This window comes from Ammospiza nelsoni, chromosome 17 (assembly GCF_027579445.1).
Source record: "Ammospiza nelsoni isolate bAmmNel1 chromosome 17, bAmmNel1.pri, whole genome shotgun sequence".
Lineage (NCBI taxonomy): Eukaryota > Metazoa > Chordata > Aves > Passeriformes > Passerellidae > Ammospiza > Ammospiza nelsoni.
This window is the reverse complement of record NC_080649.1, coordinates 16,308,360-16,323,790: the sequence shown is the minus strand read 5'-3', so window position 1 is coordinate 16,323,790 and position 15,431 is coordinate 16,308,360. Positions and strand designations below refer to the sequence as shown.

Genomic DNA, 15,431 nt, shown 5'->3' with positions numbered 1-15,431 from the left:
AGGCTTATCTTGTGAGTTAAAAGCTAGTTCTGTGACAAGGAACAGAACTGAGCCTGCCTTGTTGTGGCAGGAGCACTGCAGAGCATGTGCCAAATCTACTTCTCTGGCTTCAGAAGGAATGGGAGAATCCAGGAGAGGGAGAATCAGGAGTAATGTTAAAGGCACAGTTTGAGGCTGTGAGCCTTCCCATGGCAGTTGCTGTGGCTGGAAGGTAAGTTTGTCTGATTCCTATAGTGTCCACTGCTGGACACTGAGCTGAGCTGTTGCCTTCCTGTCTGCACCATGATTGAGGTACTACTGAACACAAACCAAGAACAAGGGAGATTAAAAGGAGGTGTAGTTGTGAGTCAGATGGGATGAGTAGAACAGTCTAGTCCTCTGTTCTGCACAGCTTCCATCTAAATGTAGCACCAGCAGAGGAAGTGTCTCCCTGAGGAGGCACACACAATGACCACAGAGGGCAGACCCAAGTGCTGGTCAGAGCAGCCCCAGAAAGGCAAGAAATGACCCATGATCAAAGTATAACAGGGAGCCAAGCCAGCAGCAAAAGCAGATGGAGCTGATAAGGCACAGACTCACCCAGCAGCTTGGGTGAGGTGGGATCTCTGAAGATGATGTAGGCAAAATCCAGCCCCCTGGGTCCAAGGAGTCAATCCAGGAGTGGCTGGAGACTGACACAGTTACATGTTGAAGATCTCAGGTTGTGCTTCAGTGAGGCTCCTGGGCCATAGGAGGAAAGGGCCCCTGTAGAGGTGGGGGTCTAGGTGGCACCACAACAGTTTGGACCTGCTGGTGAGCTCAGGGTCATGAAATGGATGTCTTCTCACAGAACCCTGGACAGTCTGGGAGCCTTACCCTGATAGTGAAGGTCCCTTCTGGGAGGATGCACAGCCTGTTTGCCATGTGTTGGATTCCATGCCCAGAACAATGTGAGTTCTGATGAGCCTCCCAAACTTGTACATTTCCTCACAGATTTTTTACCAGCGTGGGGGGATTGTTTGAAGGGTGTTGGCCCTGATCTGCTTACTTAGCCACCAGACATGACTGTACTTCACCCAGGGCCCTGCTCAAACTGCTTCTGGCTTTTTTGAAGGGTGCAGGCTCAGGAATTTAGGATGGATCACAGCACACATTTCCAAACCTCATTTTTGAGGTGCCTCCATTAACTGCAGAGGCATTGCCAGTTGTACTACACCCTGGCCTGTGGCACACCACAGTGCATGTGTTGGTCACAGAGGTGACTTGCCTTAGGGCTCCCTGCTTGGGGCTCCTCCTTGATGCTCCTTGATGCTCCTCTCCAGTCTTAAGGACATGGTTCATTGCCATGTGTAGCCCTTGAATCATGCCATTCTACAAAATAACTATGAAGGTGTCCAAATGCTGCTGGGACTGAAAGGCTCCCTGCAGTGGAATGACGCTGATTTCACCAGTGCCTGTGGGACTGTGAAGTGCCACCCTGTACTGTGTTGAAAACTGACCTGATGTGTTATCCCTGGCAGTTCACCTGAAAGGGCCACCCTGACTAAAGTTCCAGCAAGCCAGCAGGTGAATGCTTCCCTGCTCCAGCTTCTATTTCTGAAGTTGTGCCACCTTATATTTCCACCTTTTATTTCTGCTGCTGGTACAAGCTACAGATTGCACTGTTGCTTGGTAGACCAGCCCTTCTGCTCTGACCCTGTGAGCCAGCAACATTTCATTTCCTGCCACTGAAATGCTCAACAGGGAACAATGGAGCTGCATTCCCACCCTTGCAAGTGTCCTTTTAAAGACTGAGCAGCAGTCCCAGTGCCTTCACAGGAACACAGCATGGTGCCCAAGGTGATGTTAACATGTTTATTACATACAGGACAGATACGGTTTATTGTTGACAGCATAGGGGACAAAGCATGGGAACATATTCATACAGCAGGCTCTTTACAGAATGCCATCTTCATACCAAACAGCGGAGTTTACAGGCCTTAAGACACTTTTAAAAATCATTTTGTAACATACAAGATAAATTACATACATCACAGTGGAGATATGACAGAGAAGCATACTGAAGCCAGTTAGTTCTCACCTTGATGCCCAGCAGCGATCCAAGGACACAGGAGCTATCAGCAGAGGCTGGGTCTCCCCCCTACAGCTGCCCCTCTAGGCCATGTGCTTCTCTTGGAGGAGAACATGGCATTGAGCTGGAAAGGAATCTGATGGGAGATTCCCGTGTGTTGTTAGGGCCCAGTGGGTGACAGGAGATCAAGTGCTGTCCCTTCAACTTCTCCCACCAGATACAGAACAGTTGGTGGTACAAATGTTGCAATTCTAACTTTCCTATAAAAGAACTGACAGAGTTAAGGAACTGAACCCTACCAGGGCTTCTTTTTCCCTTCAACTAGCCCAAATTCTGAAATTTGCCTGGCCCTAACTGATGAACTATTACATGAGAGTGGAATCTGTGCTCTGTATGTTATATTGTTTACTTCACCCTGTGTTGCGAGGGATCCAAAGAGGTCTTCCTAGCAGAAAGCATATCGCAAAAGTGAATGAGAAGCCTGGCATGGTCAGCAGTGGCCCAGCAAAATGGCCCTGGTGAAAGGTCCCCCAGCATGCAGGTGGTGTCTCCATGTATTCCTTAACCTTGTGCCAGTCACAGAGTCCAGTATGTGTATGCCTGGAAGATGCCCTCCGGCTGGATTCCTACCTTGGGGAGGAGTGGTGTGATGGGTGCACGTCACCAGCACTGCTCACACGTAGCATGGGCACCGCTGTGGCTGGATGAGACCTCTGTTCACCAGAGATGTCTCTTGCCTTGTTGCAGGGAAAATGTATGCCATGACCTTTCCTGAACTGTGGATACAAAAATTGTTTAGGTGCTGCTGTGTCAGGAGAGATGCCACATGTTAGAGCATCCCCTGGGAATATGGCATCCCTGCAGCACACCGGGATCTGCAAGCCTGGTCCATGGCAGCAAGCACAGGACACAGCAGGGAGCTTTCTAGGAGATGGAGGCTTGCCCAGTTGTCCCCATACTGTCACAAGGATATCTCTGTGAACTCTGGAGTGCTGTACAGGTCAGGCAAAAAAACAAGAGGACCACCAGGAGCTTCCAAATTCATCACTAACAAATGCAACTTGCCCTACTTCTGCACACCCAGAAAAGAATGTTTCAAGGGATGTAGAATTTGTCATTTTGGGACAGTGTAAGAAAGGGAGAACACACCATTGCCTCTACACTTGGAACTTTCATATTCTGCATCTTGAGCTCAAAACCACTTTCCCTGGCCCCAATTTTTGCTGCTTCTTTTGTAAGCAGAATTCACATGCTTCTTTTGTAAGCAGGATTCAGCATTGCTTAGACAGAAAGGGCTATCACCACTTTTCTTGGGGGCTCTCAATTTTTTCCAGGAGTCAGAAATTTCCAGCTTTTCAATCTTCTTACTAGCATAGTTAGTACTTGTGATATTAGGTAAAAGATGTCAGGAATCTAGCCTCAATTCTTTTTGTGTGTGACATCAGGTGAGACATAGCCTTGACTGCACTTGTCCTAACCAACTGCCAAGTCTCTGTTTTCCAAGTCTCTGTGAAAAAAGATCTCCTTCCAGCAGGTCCTAAAAAGGAGACACAGCCTTGAGATGAGGCAATCTCAAAGTGTTAATGCAGAACACACAGCAGATCAACACCATCTGCCCCCACCTGTCTTTTAAAAGCCACCAAATGCAATGCAGAGATAACCACCACATGAACCTTTCAGAATGAACTTAGGAATTCTTTTCTGTATGGCTGTTTTGGAAGGGAGAGGCAAGAAAACCCTTGCCTTTTCTTAAAAAAGCAGCATTCTGGTACCCTTTTGCTACTACAGCTGTTTGGCCTTGACAATCAAACACCTATCTTCTATCTGAGCCCACCAACCAATTCTCTTGGGACACATAAAGGCAGGCACCCAGCACATGACTGATGAAGCAACAGCAGCAGCAGAGGAAGGGACTTTACCCCTGCAAAGACGAAGATGTGATCCCCACATTAAGACTGCTGCTGCCTTCTCCAGCCCCACAGCTGAAGTGCTGCTGAAACTATGATGCTGTTTGGAGGCTTCCTTAGAACCCTTCGTTGCTCTAAGTCCAGAGAATGTTATTCTGTGCTTAAGGGTGAATAAGGATAAGATGATGATACTGGTGAACTAGAAGGATTTCTGCTGGGGTGCTGCAGAAGTGATTCACCATCACTGCTTTGGCAGGGAATGCCTGGAGACACACTTCTTTCTCATGCAGGTGGGAATGAGGCAACCTGCCCAAGAACCTGAGCCACCCCCCTCCTCCAGCTGCCCCTCCTGACACTGGGCAAAGGTCTTCCACAGTCCTGGCTCCAAGCTCCCTCCATGGTGTACTGCCATGTCTCTCCTTTTAGATCCAGCTCCAGAACAGAACAAGAACCTAACCACGCCAAAAGCATACGGGCCCGAGTTGAAAGCTGCGAGTTCAGAGGTTCAAGGGGGTCACAGTCCAAGGCAGGAACCGTTGCAGTTGTCCAGGGTCAGTTTCCAGCAGGAGTTATAATGCAGGCGTTTTGTATGTACATCGTGGCATTCAGGTGGGAGGAGGGACACACATTGTGGGAAAAGAGGAATTCTCACTCAGGGATGTATGATACCTGCCACACAATTATGTGGCTCCGTTCAGCCTTGGAAAGTACTGGCTTCACCTGGGTGGCATCTCCCACATTCTCTTCTGTCTCATCATCTTCTCCATCCCCTGAAGAGACAACACAGAGAGTAAAAACGGCAAGAAAGAAAATGCTCTGGAATACTCTGAAGAGGCCAATACCCCTTTTAGAGTCCCAGCAGTCTGATAACAGACACTGTGAACTGAGATCTTTCTCCGTGCCTGGAGAACATTTACAGCAACCCCATTCTTTTCTGAAGCTAGACTGCATGGATGGGACAAACTAGCTTCAGCAGCAACAAAAACCACCCTTCCACCCTTCAGGGAAGCTGATTTTACACACAGAGCGCTCTCAGCAGCAAGGGTAATCATAGTGGGGCAGCAGTGTTTGGACCCAGTGGCACATATGCATTTGTTCTTTCCAAAGCCATTCATACTGATGCTATTTTATGATAGTTTTAATATATTTGTAGGTTTGTAGATTGCTAATGCATGGCTGTATCTCCCAGCACTTTTTCTATCCTTTTCCCCTACATTTTAGAACAGTAAACTAACCTTCTAACATATTCCTGAAATACTATTTATATATTTTAGTCTTGCTTCTTTAGTCAACCAAGAACATCTTGCTTTTTACCATGCATCATAGATGTAATAAATGTGGGGCAAAGCTCTTGGACCAACTCCAGTGGGGCAGAACCTGGGGAAAATTACCTAACCAACTGCTCTTCTAATTGGACAATATATGTTAAATATGCTAATTTGTTTAACTTACAAATGGGTAGAAGTCCTGTATCATGTGTATATATTGCACCTGGAGGCCTCCAGTTAAAGACCTGCTTTTATATTACTTCCTATATTAACATAATCTCAAAACTGTGTTGTTTTGTTCTCGATTTTGTAGGCATCACTACAGCCGTGTGGCACTGCAGCCACAGGGCACAGGTCGACAGCCTTGTGCTGTGCAAGGAACATCCTTATTTGCCCTCACAGCCAGATGCAGGAGAAGCAGTGTGGGGCTTTTCTGCTTTGGTTCTCCACAACAGTGATGCCTCACTCCATAACCACCGCTATGCACCCACTACCTTTCCAGATGCCTCCCACCAAGGGGACTTACCAATCCGGAAATCAATATACCCTTCTCCTCCACTCAGCACCAAGACATTCTTTAGCTTCTGACCCTCCGTCTCAGTGGCTGCTGTGCTGGGGTTCTCCGAAGGGCTGTCCAACACACTCCCATTCAGAGTCGCAAGGACATTGCCTAGGAGAGGACAGAAGTGCTGTCCACATCTCTGCTCAGCCCCCACACAGTTCACATGCACACAAACACATTGTGCAGACTAATTCTTTCTGCTAGTCAAATCTGGCAGTCACTCCAGTATAAATACAAATGTGGGAACCACAGGAAGTGTCAGCTATGGCCTGGACCCTAATCTGCTGCAGAACAGCTCCAGCCCTGCTACAAAAGGGATGGAGGGATAAGCACCTGCTGAGGGAGAGTTGTGCTTACCTGGCACAGAGACAAAGAACTTGACAGCATCACGGTGGCCATGGAAGCAGAGCTGTGCCTGAGCCATGGAGCAATAGGGAATGAAGCTGCTGGCAGATTTGTCACTGTTGTCATCACCATACACATGGATGACCCCACCAGAGCGACTGCCCTCTCCAGAGGTTGGTGAAGTCTTGTTGGCTGGAGACAGAGCAAGAACACCATCAGTGATAGCTATGAGTCCCCTTTACAAAATGGACTCAATCAGAGAGAAAACTCATGAGCTGTGAAGAAAAACCTTTAAAGGTGCAGGTCTCTTTAAAGGCCTTTTATGAATGATGTGATGGAGGAGACCACAGCAGATTACACGGTCCCTCTCTTTTAGCCTGAGGCAAGCTAGATTGGTGTCACCAACCAGCAGTAATCCTGTCCAGCCTCCAGAAATAACCCACTGTCCTAGGATCAACCTTGGTCTTTTGTAGCTGGCAGGATACCCAAAGTGTCCACTGTCCCCAGAAGGCAGGCTGGAGGAGAATTACTGCTCTGGATTAGTGGCATTGCTCAACTTCCAAGTCAAGTCCTTTGCTCATGCCCAGTAATGAGCACACATGCTGCTGAAAGCAGTCTCTGGGTCTGGTGAAGCCTCTCAGAGTCATTATAGAAGTGGATGTCCTTCCTCATTTCTTGATTAAACCATGACACCAGATTGTCAGCTAGTCCAGCCATGAACATCTTTCAGATGCTCACCATCCACAGCTTCCAAGGAGGGCTCAGGGCCCTGTATCCTTCCTGACCAGGCTCCAAGAATGTGACAGTTTCCACTAACGAAGCAACAGAGACCAGTGCTCTCAGCTCAGGGTGGGAGATGCTTTCCTTCTGCATGCACCCACATCAGTACAACAGGAACAACATTAAACTAGGCAGCTTTCACTTTCCTCTAAAAAAGTTAATTCATTCATTATTTGTAGTTCTGTGAATTCATTCATTATCTGTAGTTCTGTGTTTTAACTTTGGGTCAATTTCAGTTATGTGACTTGGACAGAAGAGACTTTTCCCTATCAGGCTCAAGCCAGGAAAGTGGGACAAGTACAAATACTTTGATGGAGGAATGAGAGTCAATGTGTGTACAGTATCTGGCTTTTTTCCTGCAATTAATATCAGATGCTTTAAAAGGAGGAGACACATGTTGATAATGCATCTGGACAGATACATGAATGTCTTTGAGTGCGAAAAAAGAGCCTTTAATTTCTGACCCTGGAAAGGCATGAATTTGAACTGAGATCCTGCCTTAACTGGCACAAACCTAAACAAGTCTTCATGCTAATCAAGTCCCCTTGGGTTCAATCTCTTTTTGGATAACTTACAGCTGACAGGTGCCATAGCACCACCTGCCATTGGCCTGAAACTGATGGAAGGAGCATCACTGGAAAATAACGGATGACCCAGGGAGACCTTGGAAGAACACTCTACTCCTGGTTCCTGCTTCTGACTGAATGAACCTTTCCTGTCCCCATCTCAAACTGGTCAACCACAGAAAGGGAACCACTGTTGAAGAGTAATTATCCTTAACACAAAAAACCAGAAGGATCAACAACGAGATGGAAAACATTGTTTATAGCTGTGGGAAATAAGGATATTTACATGACTGTCTCTGGTTGCTTTTCTCTAATGCAACTTAAAACAAAAGAGTGATGAGGAAAAATGGAGAGAAGTTGAATGGCAGAATGGAAGGTGGGAGAATGACTACATACGAGGATGGGTGCAAAAGGAACGACAGCTGTGGAGGGGAGGCAATGGACTTACCCCGGAGCCCAAGGAGTTGGCCGCGGTGGAGGACTACAGCTAGGCACAGGCAGGGAGTGGGAACACAGAGGGGCATGGGAAGTGACGGGCAGGATGGGAGAGAAGAAAAAGGTGGTTACTGGGAGATAATTTGAGGGCAACAAAAATAGTATAAAGCCTAGAGAAACCACTACAGAAGCTCCTATTAGTTGATACTAACTCTGTTCTTGCTCACTTTGCTCTTACCATGCAGGGACAGACGTGGTATCTGAGGTGGGAGAGGGACTGTGTCACAAGGATCCACTGCTATATTTTTAGTGAGATTTTCTTGCTTACCACATTTTTACAGGAACGCACAAAGATAAAGCAATTGGTTTACAGCAGGGAAAAAGTTTAACTCAGAACAAGGACAGCAGCCTTAAGACAGAATGGGCTTCAAGAGGAACTCAGAAACAAGACCAAAATTGCAATGACCAAAATGCATGAACAGGACTGTGTCACTGCCCTCCTAGTGTGGACCCCAGACACATCCAACTTCATTGCCCTCAGAAGACCATCCCAAGTCTGACTTCCAGGAGGATTACAAGAGGTTTGCTGTTTTTACACAAGAGGTATTTGTTTCTCAGCTTTCTCAGCTGTGAGCATTGGTGAGAAAACACACATTTGGCTGCTTTCTGTTGAGAGCAATTGCCATCAGTCTCAAATCCTACTTCCCCATGGTGATCTGGATAAGACCTTCAAAATAAGATGCTGACAGGCAGGTTCAGAACAGGACTAGTAAGAGCTTCAATTAAACTTCCAGCTCCAGAGATTCACCTATTTACTCTTACTGCTGGGTCCCCTCACCAGACTGGATTTGGTGTAGGATACCTATTTCTACTTGATTGATAAAGCTGAGCCCTAATCTGAGTAAATGGAGCTTTTCTAAGCTCAATTTTTGGAAAATACTGCTACGGAGACATTTAGATGACTAGGCCAAAGTGGAATTTCCAAGGAGATCTTCCTGGTGACTTCTCATCCCATGACCTCCTTTTGGTGACTTACTACAATTCCCAAAGCTTTGTTTCTCCTGTTTCACAGTAGCTACAGAATCAGTTCACATCACTCTGCTCTGTCAAGGTCCAGGGCTGCTCATACTCTGGGCTCTTCTCCCTGAAATGGCTATGATTAAAGGGTGTCAAATATCAGGAAAGCATCAGCCTGCCTGAACCACCTGCCATGCTGCACAAATAACACCTAAAAGCTGCTTTTTCTTTAGGAGAGATGCAGGAGTACTTTGAATAAATGTCACTTACTCTCAGTCAGGGGAATGGAGATGACAACACCGTTCCCGGTGCCCACCCAAAGGCGGTTGCCAGCAATGAGTAAGGCTGTGATCCGCACAAAGGAGAAGCCCAGCTTTCCAGTGCCTAGGAAGCGCAAATGAGAGTTGGGTAGTCAGTGGTGACTTTGGGCAAGGTCTGCTTTGGGCAAATTCTGCCTTGAGCTCAGTAAGCAACAGACCCTCACCTAGCATCTTGCTGACATAAGGCTCAATGTCGACATCCTGCAGATGTTGATGGCTGTGGGCATGGTAGAGCCTCAGCGTGGAGTCCAGGCGGATGGAAACCCAGACGCCATCTCCAATCCATGCCAGCTGTCGTACCTGGCTCTCCCGACGAGGATGGGCATCAAAGGATTTCTAAAATACCAATGTGAGTTCACAGAAGTTTTGCCATTATCTATACTCCACATATACACATACTCAATTTTCAACTGAGATCACTTGTTTGGGTTCCAAAGATCTTGGAGAAGCTGTGTTAATGCCAGCTGATCCCAGCAGTTCATTACTGTACACAAAAAATTCTTTGCTTGAGCAGCTGTCTGGCAGGTTTGCAAGTAGAATTGATGGTCTTTTCAGACCACTTCAGGAGCAAGAACATTTAGACACCAAGAGCTTTCAGTGTACTTGACAGAAAAGGAAAACTCCAGGATAAATTCCAAAGACCAAACTGCTTTGGCTCACTAATGTGAACTTCAGATCCAGCACTTCTTCTCTCCTCAATCAGAATTACTTCAAGCATTCTCAGATTTGTACCACAACCACTGTCCAAAAGGCTCTAAACATTGTTTTCTCTTAATGGGATCCCAGGGGCCAACTGTTCTGTTCCTTGGTGCCATAATGCCTAAAGATGGAGAAGCCTTAGATTATATGTGAAGAGACACTGTAAAACAAACACCTATGTTTGGACAGTACATGGCCCCACAGACTCCCTAGTAAAGGCAAAGAAAATTGTCAGTTTATACTTTCTGATAGAATTTGCTCTGCAAAGGGAGGAAGGAACAAATAAGCCCTGGCAGATTTGATCATAATATGACCCAGACTGATAATCTTGGTCAAGAGCTATTAAGAATAAATACAACACAAGTGTGTGCACACATAGACACGTTTGTGCTCTCTTACCTCAATCTGCATTGTCTTCGGCTGGATAACATGGATTTTGTTCTTGTAGCCACACCAGACTCTATCGTAGACCACAGCCATGCAACGGATGGAGTGGTGAGTGTGGCCAAGATCCATCAGGTGGTAATTACTGAGATCCCACTGACCATCTGAGTTAAAAAAACAAGTGTAGAAAGATGCATCTCCTCCATGACATGTAAGGACATTCCATACAATAGAATCCTCTACTTTTCTATATATATGTTGGCATACAGGCTTAGCTGATACTCAAATGCCCAGTTTGCTCATGTCTGTGACCTTCCTGAGACTCTTGTTTCAGCCTTACACTTATAAAACGTAACAATAAAGTTTAGTTTGATGTCCGACAGCACTCAAATCAGGCCAATATTAACATCCTTTATTGCAATGAAGTGAACAGGCTTCTCTAACAAGTACAACAAAAGCAGTGAGAGAAGAGGGAAGACAGCTGAACAAGACTATGCAGAAACTTAAAAGGAAATGGGCCATACAGTCCTTGTGGTGGGGCTTCCTCATGTCACAGACCTTCAACATAATTCCCCCAAACTGTTAAATCCAGGAAAAGTCATCAGATCTCCCTTCTTCACTCTTAATAACCAGGCAGATATTGTGTCCTTCATAGACAGGAAGCCTCTATGTCATGAAGCTTTATCTTACTTCTGATGGGAACAATTTTGATGTGTCAATGGTCAGGCTTGAGCTCATGACAAAGGCTGAATCAAAATTTGAATTGCACAAGCCCAAAAATCTCTATATTTCTGCTTGCTGAATGAACTGCTACTCAATGAATAACTAAGTTCTTTAGTCATAGTTAGCAAATCCCCATGTGCTGTCAGATATGAACATAGCTAAGACTGTTCAAGCCATAGGGAAACAAACTCCATAGCAGTGAAGAGGACCAGAAATTGAATTTACTAAGTGTACCTCAAACAACTGCACAGCATATGTATTCCTGAAAGTGTCACATTTACTCCACATGTACTACACAGTACACATACATATTTTTGTTCAGAAAAGCTCAAGAAGTGGTGTTATAATATAGTGATGGTTTAGGATATCAATGATGTGTATAACAGCCATGCATTTTAACTCAGTGTTTGTACCCCAGCAGCCAGCAACTTTCTCACCTTGGAAGAGCGTTTAATCCACTGCTACACTTTCAGCCAAACTTTGTTTTCTCTATTACATTGATACTTACCTTCTCCGCGATGGAATATGGCTAGTGTTCCATCTGCCAGAGCAACCAGGACCCTCCCTTTCACGTGCCTGAAATAACAGAATAGTAAATACATTAAAAATGCAGTAGAAATGAGGGACTCCAAAACTCTTCCTGCCATCCATACACACCATCTTTACATAGTCTCCAGAATTCCCAGCCAGTTTTAGCATTGCAGGAACATCCTCTTACCTTCAGTGCAGTAAGATCATCATATCTGTGAGTTTTTTGTTGAGGGAATTCTTCTCCTTCACAATACAAACACCATCAATTTCAACAAATTCCCCCTAATTTAACCCTCAGTGAAATTTTGCCTTTCTCCTCCCCACTTACTTCCTCTTGATATTGCTAGACATGTATTCACTGAATCAGGTCAGGACCAAAACTGAGCAGAAAAATGGGTTGATATGAGGCTTTCCCATTACAAAAACCTTGGCAAACTTCTCTCACAAAACAACACACTTAGGAAAGCAAAGAAAAAGTTGGGGCTGCCGCATCCCTTGGAAGTATTCAAGGCTGGGAATGTGGATGGGGCTTGGAGCAACCTGGTCTAGTGGAAAGTATCCTTGCTCATGGCAGGGAGTTGAAAGAAGAGAATCTTTAAGGTCTGTTCCAACCAAAACCATTCTCTGATTCTGTAAATCTACAACCAAGAGCTGATAATACCCTCTAAAGCATCACTCAGGCCCAAAACCTTCTCCTTCGGGTCCCTTGCAACACACACTTACACCAGGCTCAGCACAGAGTCCTTCAGCTTTATTGAGTGCAGACACTTCTTCCAGTTGGACACAGCCGAGTGCACGTAAAGCCTGTGAGAGAGGACAAATTGGGGAGGGTTAGCAGCAGAGCCCCACATCTTCAGCCTGCTCAGGTTTGAGTTTTCCCTTCTGGTAGGAAAGGTGGAGGTGAGGTAAGAAAGAGATGTTAAATCCCTGAGACTATGGTGAGCTGAGCAATGAAATGAGGAATAGAAACCTTCTTCAGAAACAAGCAATGAACAAAAGGTGTGTGGACTTGAAAAATAGAGCCCAGAGCAGGGATGTGACACAGAGAATTGCCAGCCCAAGAGGAACACACCAGCCATTTTGAGCTCCCAGCCACATGGTGGGGGCAGCACTGGTGCAGGTTCCAGCATCCTTGGTTGACTCCTGATCTGGCAGTGTTGTGCTGGGCTCCATCTTCAGCTGCCCATTCTCCCTGAAGAGGCAAAAGAACGGTGTTAGAGATTTAGCAGCAGCAGTGCACAGAATGCCCACCTAGGCCCACAGCCTGGCACTCACAGACCGGTATGGGCCCTTGAAGACACAAATGGCTTCCTTCTCTAGTAGTTTTCAACTGCAAATCTGCAATTTACAGTATTTCCTTTCTCCTCCCCTTACAAACAACAAGTACTTCAAATCTACAGACCCCAACTGAGTTTAGCAAGACTATTACATAAACAATATTTTCTCTGTTCATTCACAGCTTCAATAGAAGCAACTTAGAACAACATTGGCATTCAGGAACAATCTGCATCCAAGACTTCTACCCTATTCTTAAGGCCATCACATCAGCATTGTTTGTCTTAAGAACTTTTTGAGTGGTGAATACATTTTCTTGGTTACTTTTACAGCACATCAGAGGTACTCTGATGTGCTGTAAAAGTAACCAAGTAAATCAATCATCATTTCTACTCACATTTCAGTAAGCTCCGTCAGTAAGAACATGAAGTGTACATGTACTTTGGGAGATCTGCCTTAACCACAAGTCTAAGTTCATAGTGAGAGGTCAAATATTTACATTTTAACAGCTGACCCAGTCAGTTGCAGGCTGAGCCATGTCTGTTTTCATGACATTCTTTTCCTTCCCTGTTATCCCATCTATAAAATTGCTTGGGCACAAAACTGATAGAAGTCTGAACTTTATCAGAAGCTTAGGCTGCTTCTCTTGTCACAAAGCTTATGAAAACAGATCAGTAATATAACAGAACCATTATTCTGATCCCAGCTCACCTACCCATTCTGCCTGAGTGCTTGGGCTGGGACAGGGTCTGTGAACACATGCTCGGTGAGGGGCCCAGGCCGGGCCTGTGTCAGCTCTGCCTCACTGGCACTGCTTTCTGGTACCTCTGTAGCCTCTGTTGCCTCCTCAGTAGACTGAGACTGGTTGATCTTCCCGTTGCAGACAGGAGCCACCTCACCTGGAGAACAATGAACAATGTGAAACATGCTGAAGAATCTATATAGATATCAGGCTGTCAATTCTTTAATGTATCTTTCCTTGCCAAACTCAGTCAAGCCCTGAGCCTGTGCCACAGACACAGCAGCTCATCAGGTATCTTCTCCCTGGATGGGAAACAGACACTATTTTAAAGTGAAACATAATCTATGACTAGCACAGGACAGCATTGGAAGGGCTCCAAGGCTGTCACTACAGTATGGAGTCAGCAAGGGCAGCAGTATGATTTGCATGTGAGCTTAATTGGCTTCCCAATACTCAGGGAAGAAAGCAATCAGAACAGCAGCACCTGAAGCAGGGCAAACATCTCACATGCCCAAAATACTCTGCTGTATGACTCCTGCAACTAGGCTGCAGCATGTGAATCAGAGAAGAAAGTAGGGCTCTAAGAAGAAATATACAAAAAGGGCCTTTGGTAGTCCTGTATCACAGTAACAAAATTATGGAGGCCTCTGAAGTGCTTAACTTGGGGACAAGAGGATATGGCTGTAACACCATGAGCTCATACAGGATTAGGTGTAATTGATATGTCACTAAGTTTTACATCCCAAAACTTACTCTGTCCCTTGTCCAGAACAGGTGTGTCCCCACGTGAGGAACAGTTGCTTCGTGGCACATTGCAGCGGGTTGCACAACCCACCAGCGTGATCCCTGCCAAGACACCATCTGCTCCAGCTGAGTCTTCGGTATTCACATCCCCCTCCAGGAAGATCTTGCCTGGGGGATAGTCACTCTCACTGGCCGCTGAAGGCAAAGAACAGGTTCTCATTAAATCAAGCAATTACTGCTAATTTAATGTACTCCTGAGGTCACCCTAATGATGGGAGATTCTGATCCTTCAGGGTTCACCACCTTGGGGAAGCACCACACCATCCATCAGCAGCCTGATCCACAGCAGATCCCCTCATCCCTAGTATGAGTATCCAACACAGGTACAGAGCCCTTCTATGCCCGACAAAGCTCACTCCTGCTTCCAAAAAACACCTGCTGTATACCAAAGGAAAGACTTACTGAACACTGAAGAACAGGGAGGGATCTCCACAGAAAGGTCCTCCAGGAAGGCAAGATCTGCGTTATGATTTTGGGGGACAATTACAGAACACAACACAGCCCAGGGGTTAGCTACCAAGTGAGGATGTCTATTACTCCTCAGTGGGGCCGGGACCCTGTCAAGACCACAGCCTGGGCTTCACTCACCAGGGATGCTGGAGATGCAGAGTACGTGAGCGTTGCAGACAGTGAATTGGTCCACCACTGTGCCAGGCTGGTTGGCATCAATTATCACGACTTTACTGGTTGACAGCGTGCTAGTGAGGATCCAGACACGGCTGGATGTGGAATCCATCTCATGGAGCTCCTTTGCCTTTGGGAGAGCAGACACACATGGGTGTGATCAGCACTTCTCTTGGATCAACCTGAGCTTAACAGTGCTTGGCAACACTTAGACATGGTGTAATTTATTTTAAATTATATATTCTATTCTACAGTAGAACTATAGAAAAAAAATTTCTTTTTTATATTGTTGTCTAATCAGTTATACTTTTATTAATTTGATTCCATTCATGTTACTGCACTAGTATTCAGAGCACTGGCCAAAGAGCCTGTCTGACTCCTTAGGGCAAGAGCAATGTG

The 15,431-nt window shown here is 45.8% G+C and overlaps 1 protein-coding gene across 25 annotated transcripts in view; it reads right to left on the bottom strand.

Moving 5' to 3' along the window:
• Window positions 1-1,810: 1,810 nt before the first annotated feature.
• MAPK8IP3 (mitogen-activated protein kinase 8 interacting protein 3) overlaps window positions 1,811-15,431 on the bottom strand; it is a 73,577-nt gene continuing 59,956 nt past the window's right edge. For all 25 annotated transcript variants that reach the window (XM_059484755.1, XM_059484756.1, XM_059484759.1 and 22 more), the window contains 13 exons: window positions 14,997-15,162; window positions 14,358-14,543; window positions 13,578-13,761; window positions 12,660-12,779; window positions 12,311-12,391; window positions 11,565-11,632; window positions 10,349-10,497; window positions 9,415-9,586; window positions 9,201-9,314; window positions 7,927-7,965; window positions 6,145-6,324; window positions 5,752-5,895; window positions 1,811-4,727 (listed from right to left, as the gene is read on the bottom strand). In XM_059484755.1, the coding sequence (XP_059340738.1) occupies window positions 4,606-4,727; window positions 5,752-5,895; window positions 6,145-6,324; window positions 7,927-7,965; window positions 9,201-9,314; window positions 9,415-9,586; window positions 10,349-10,497; window positions 11,565-11,632; window positions 12,311-12,391; window positions 12,660-12,779; window positions 13,578-13,761; window positions 14,358-14,543; window positions 14,997-15,162 (1,725 nt within the window). In that variant the 3' untranslated portion in view covers window positions 1,811-4,605. The remainder of the gene's footprint in view (window positions 4,728-5,751; window positions 5,896-6,144; window positions 6,325-7,926; window positions 7,966-9,200; window positions 9,315-9,414; window positions 9,587-10,348; window positions 10,498-11,564; window positions 11,633-12,310; window positions 12,392-12,659; window positions 12,780-13,577; window positions 13,762-14,357; window positions 14,544-14,996; window positions 15,163-15,431) is intronic.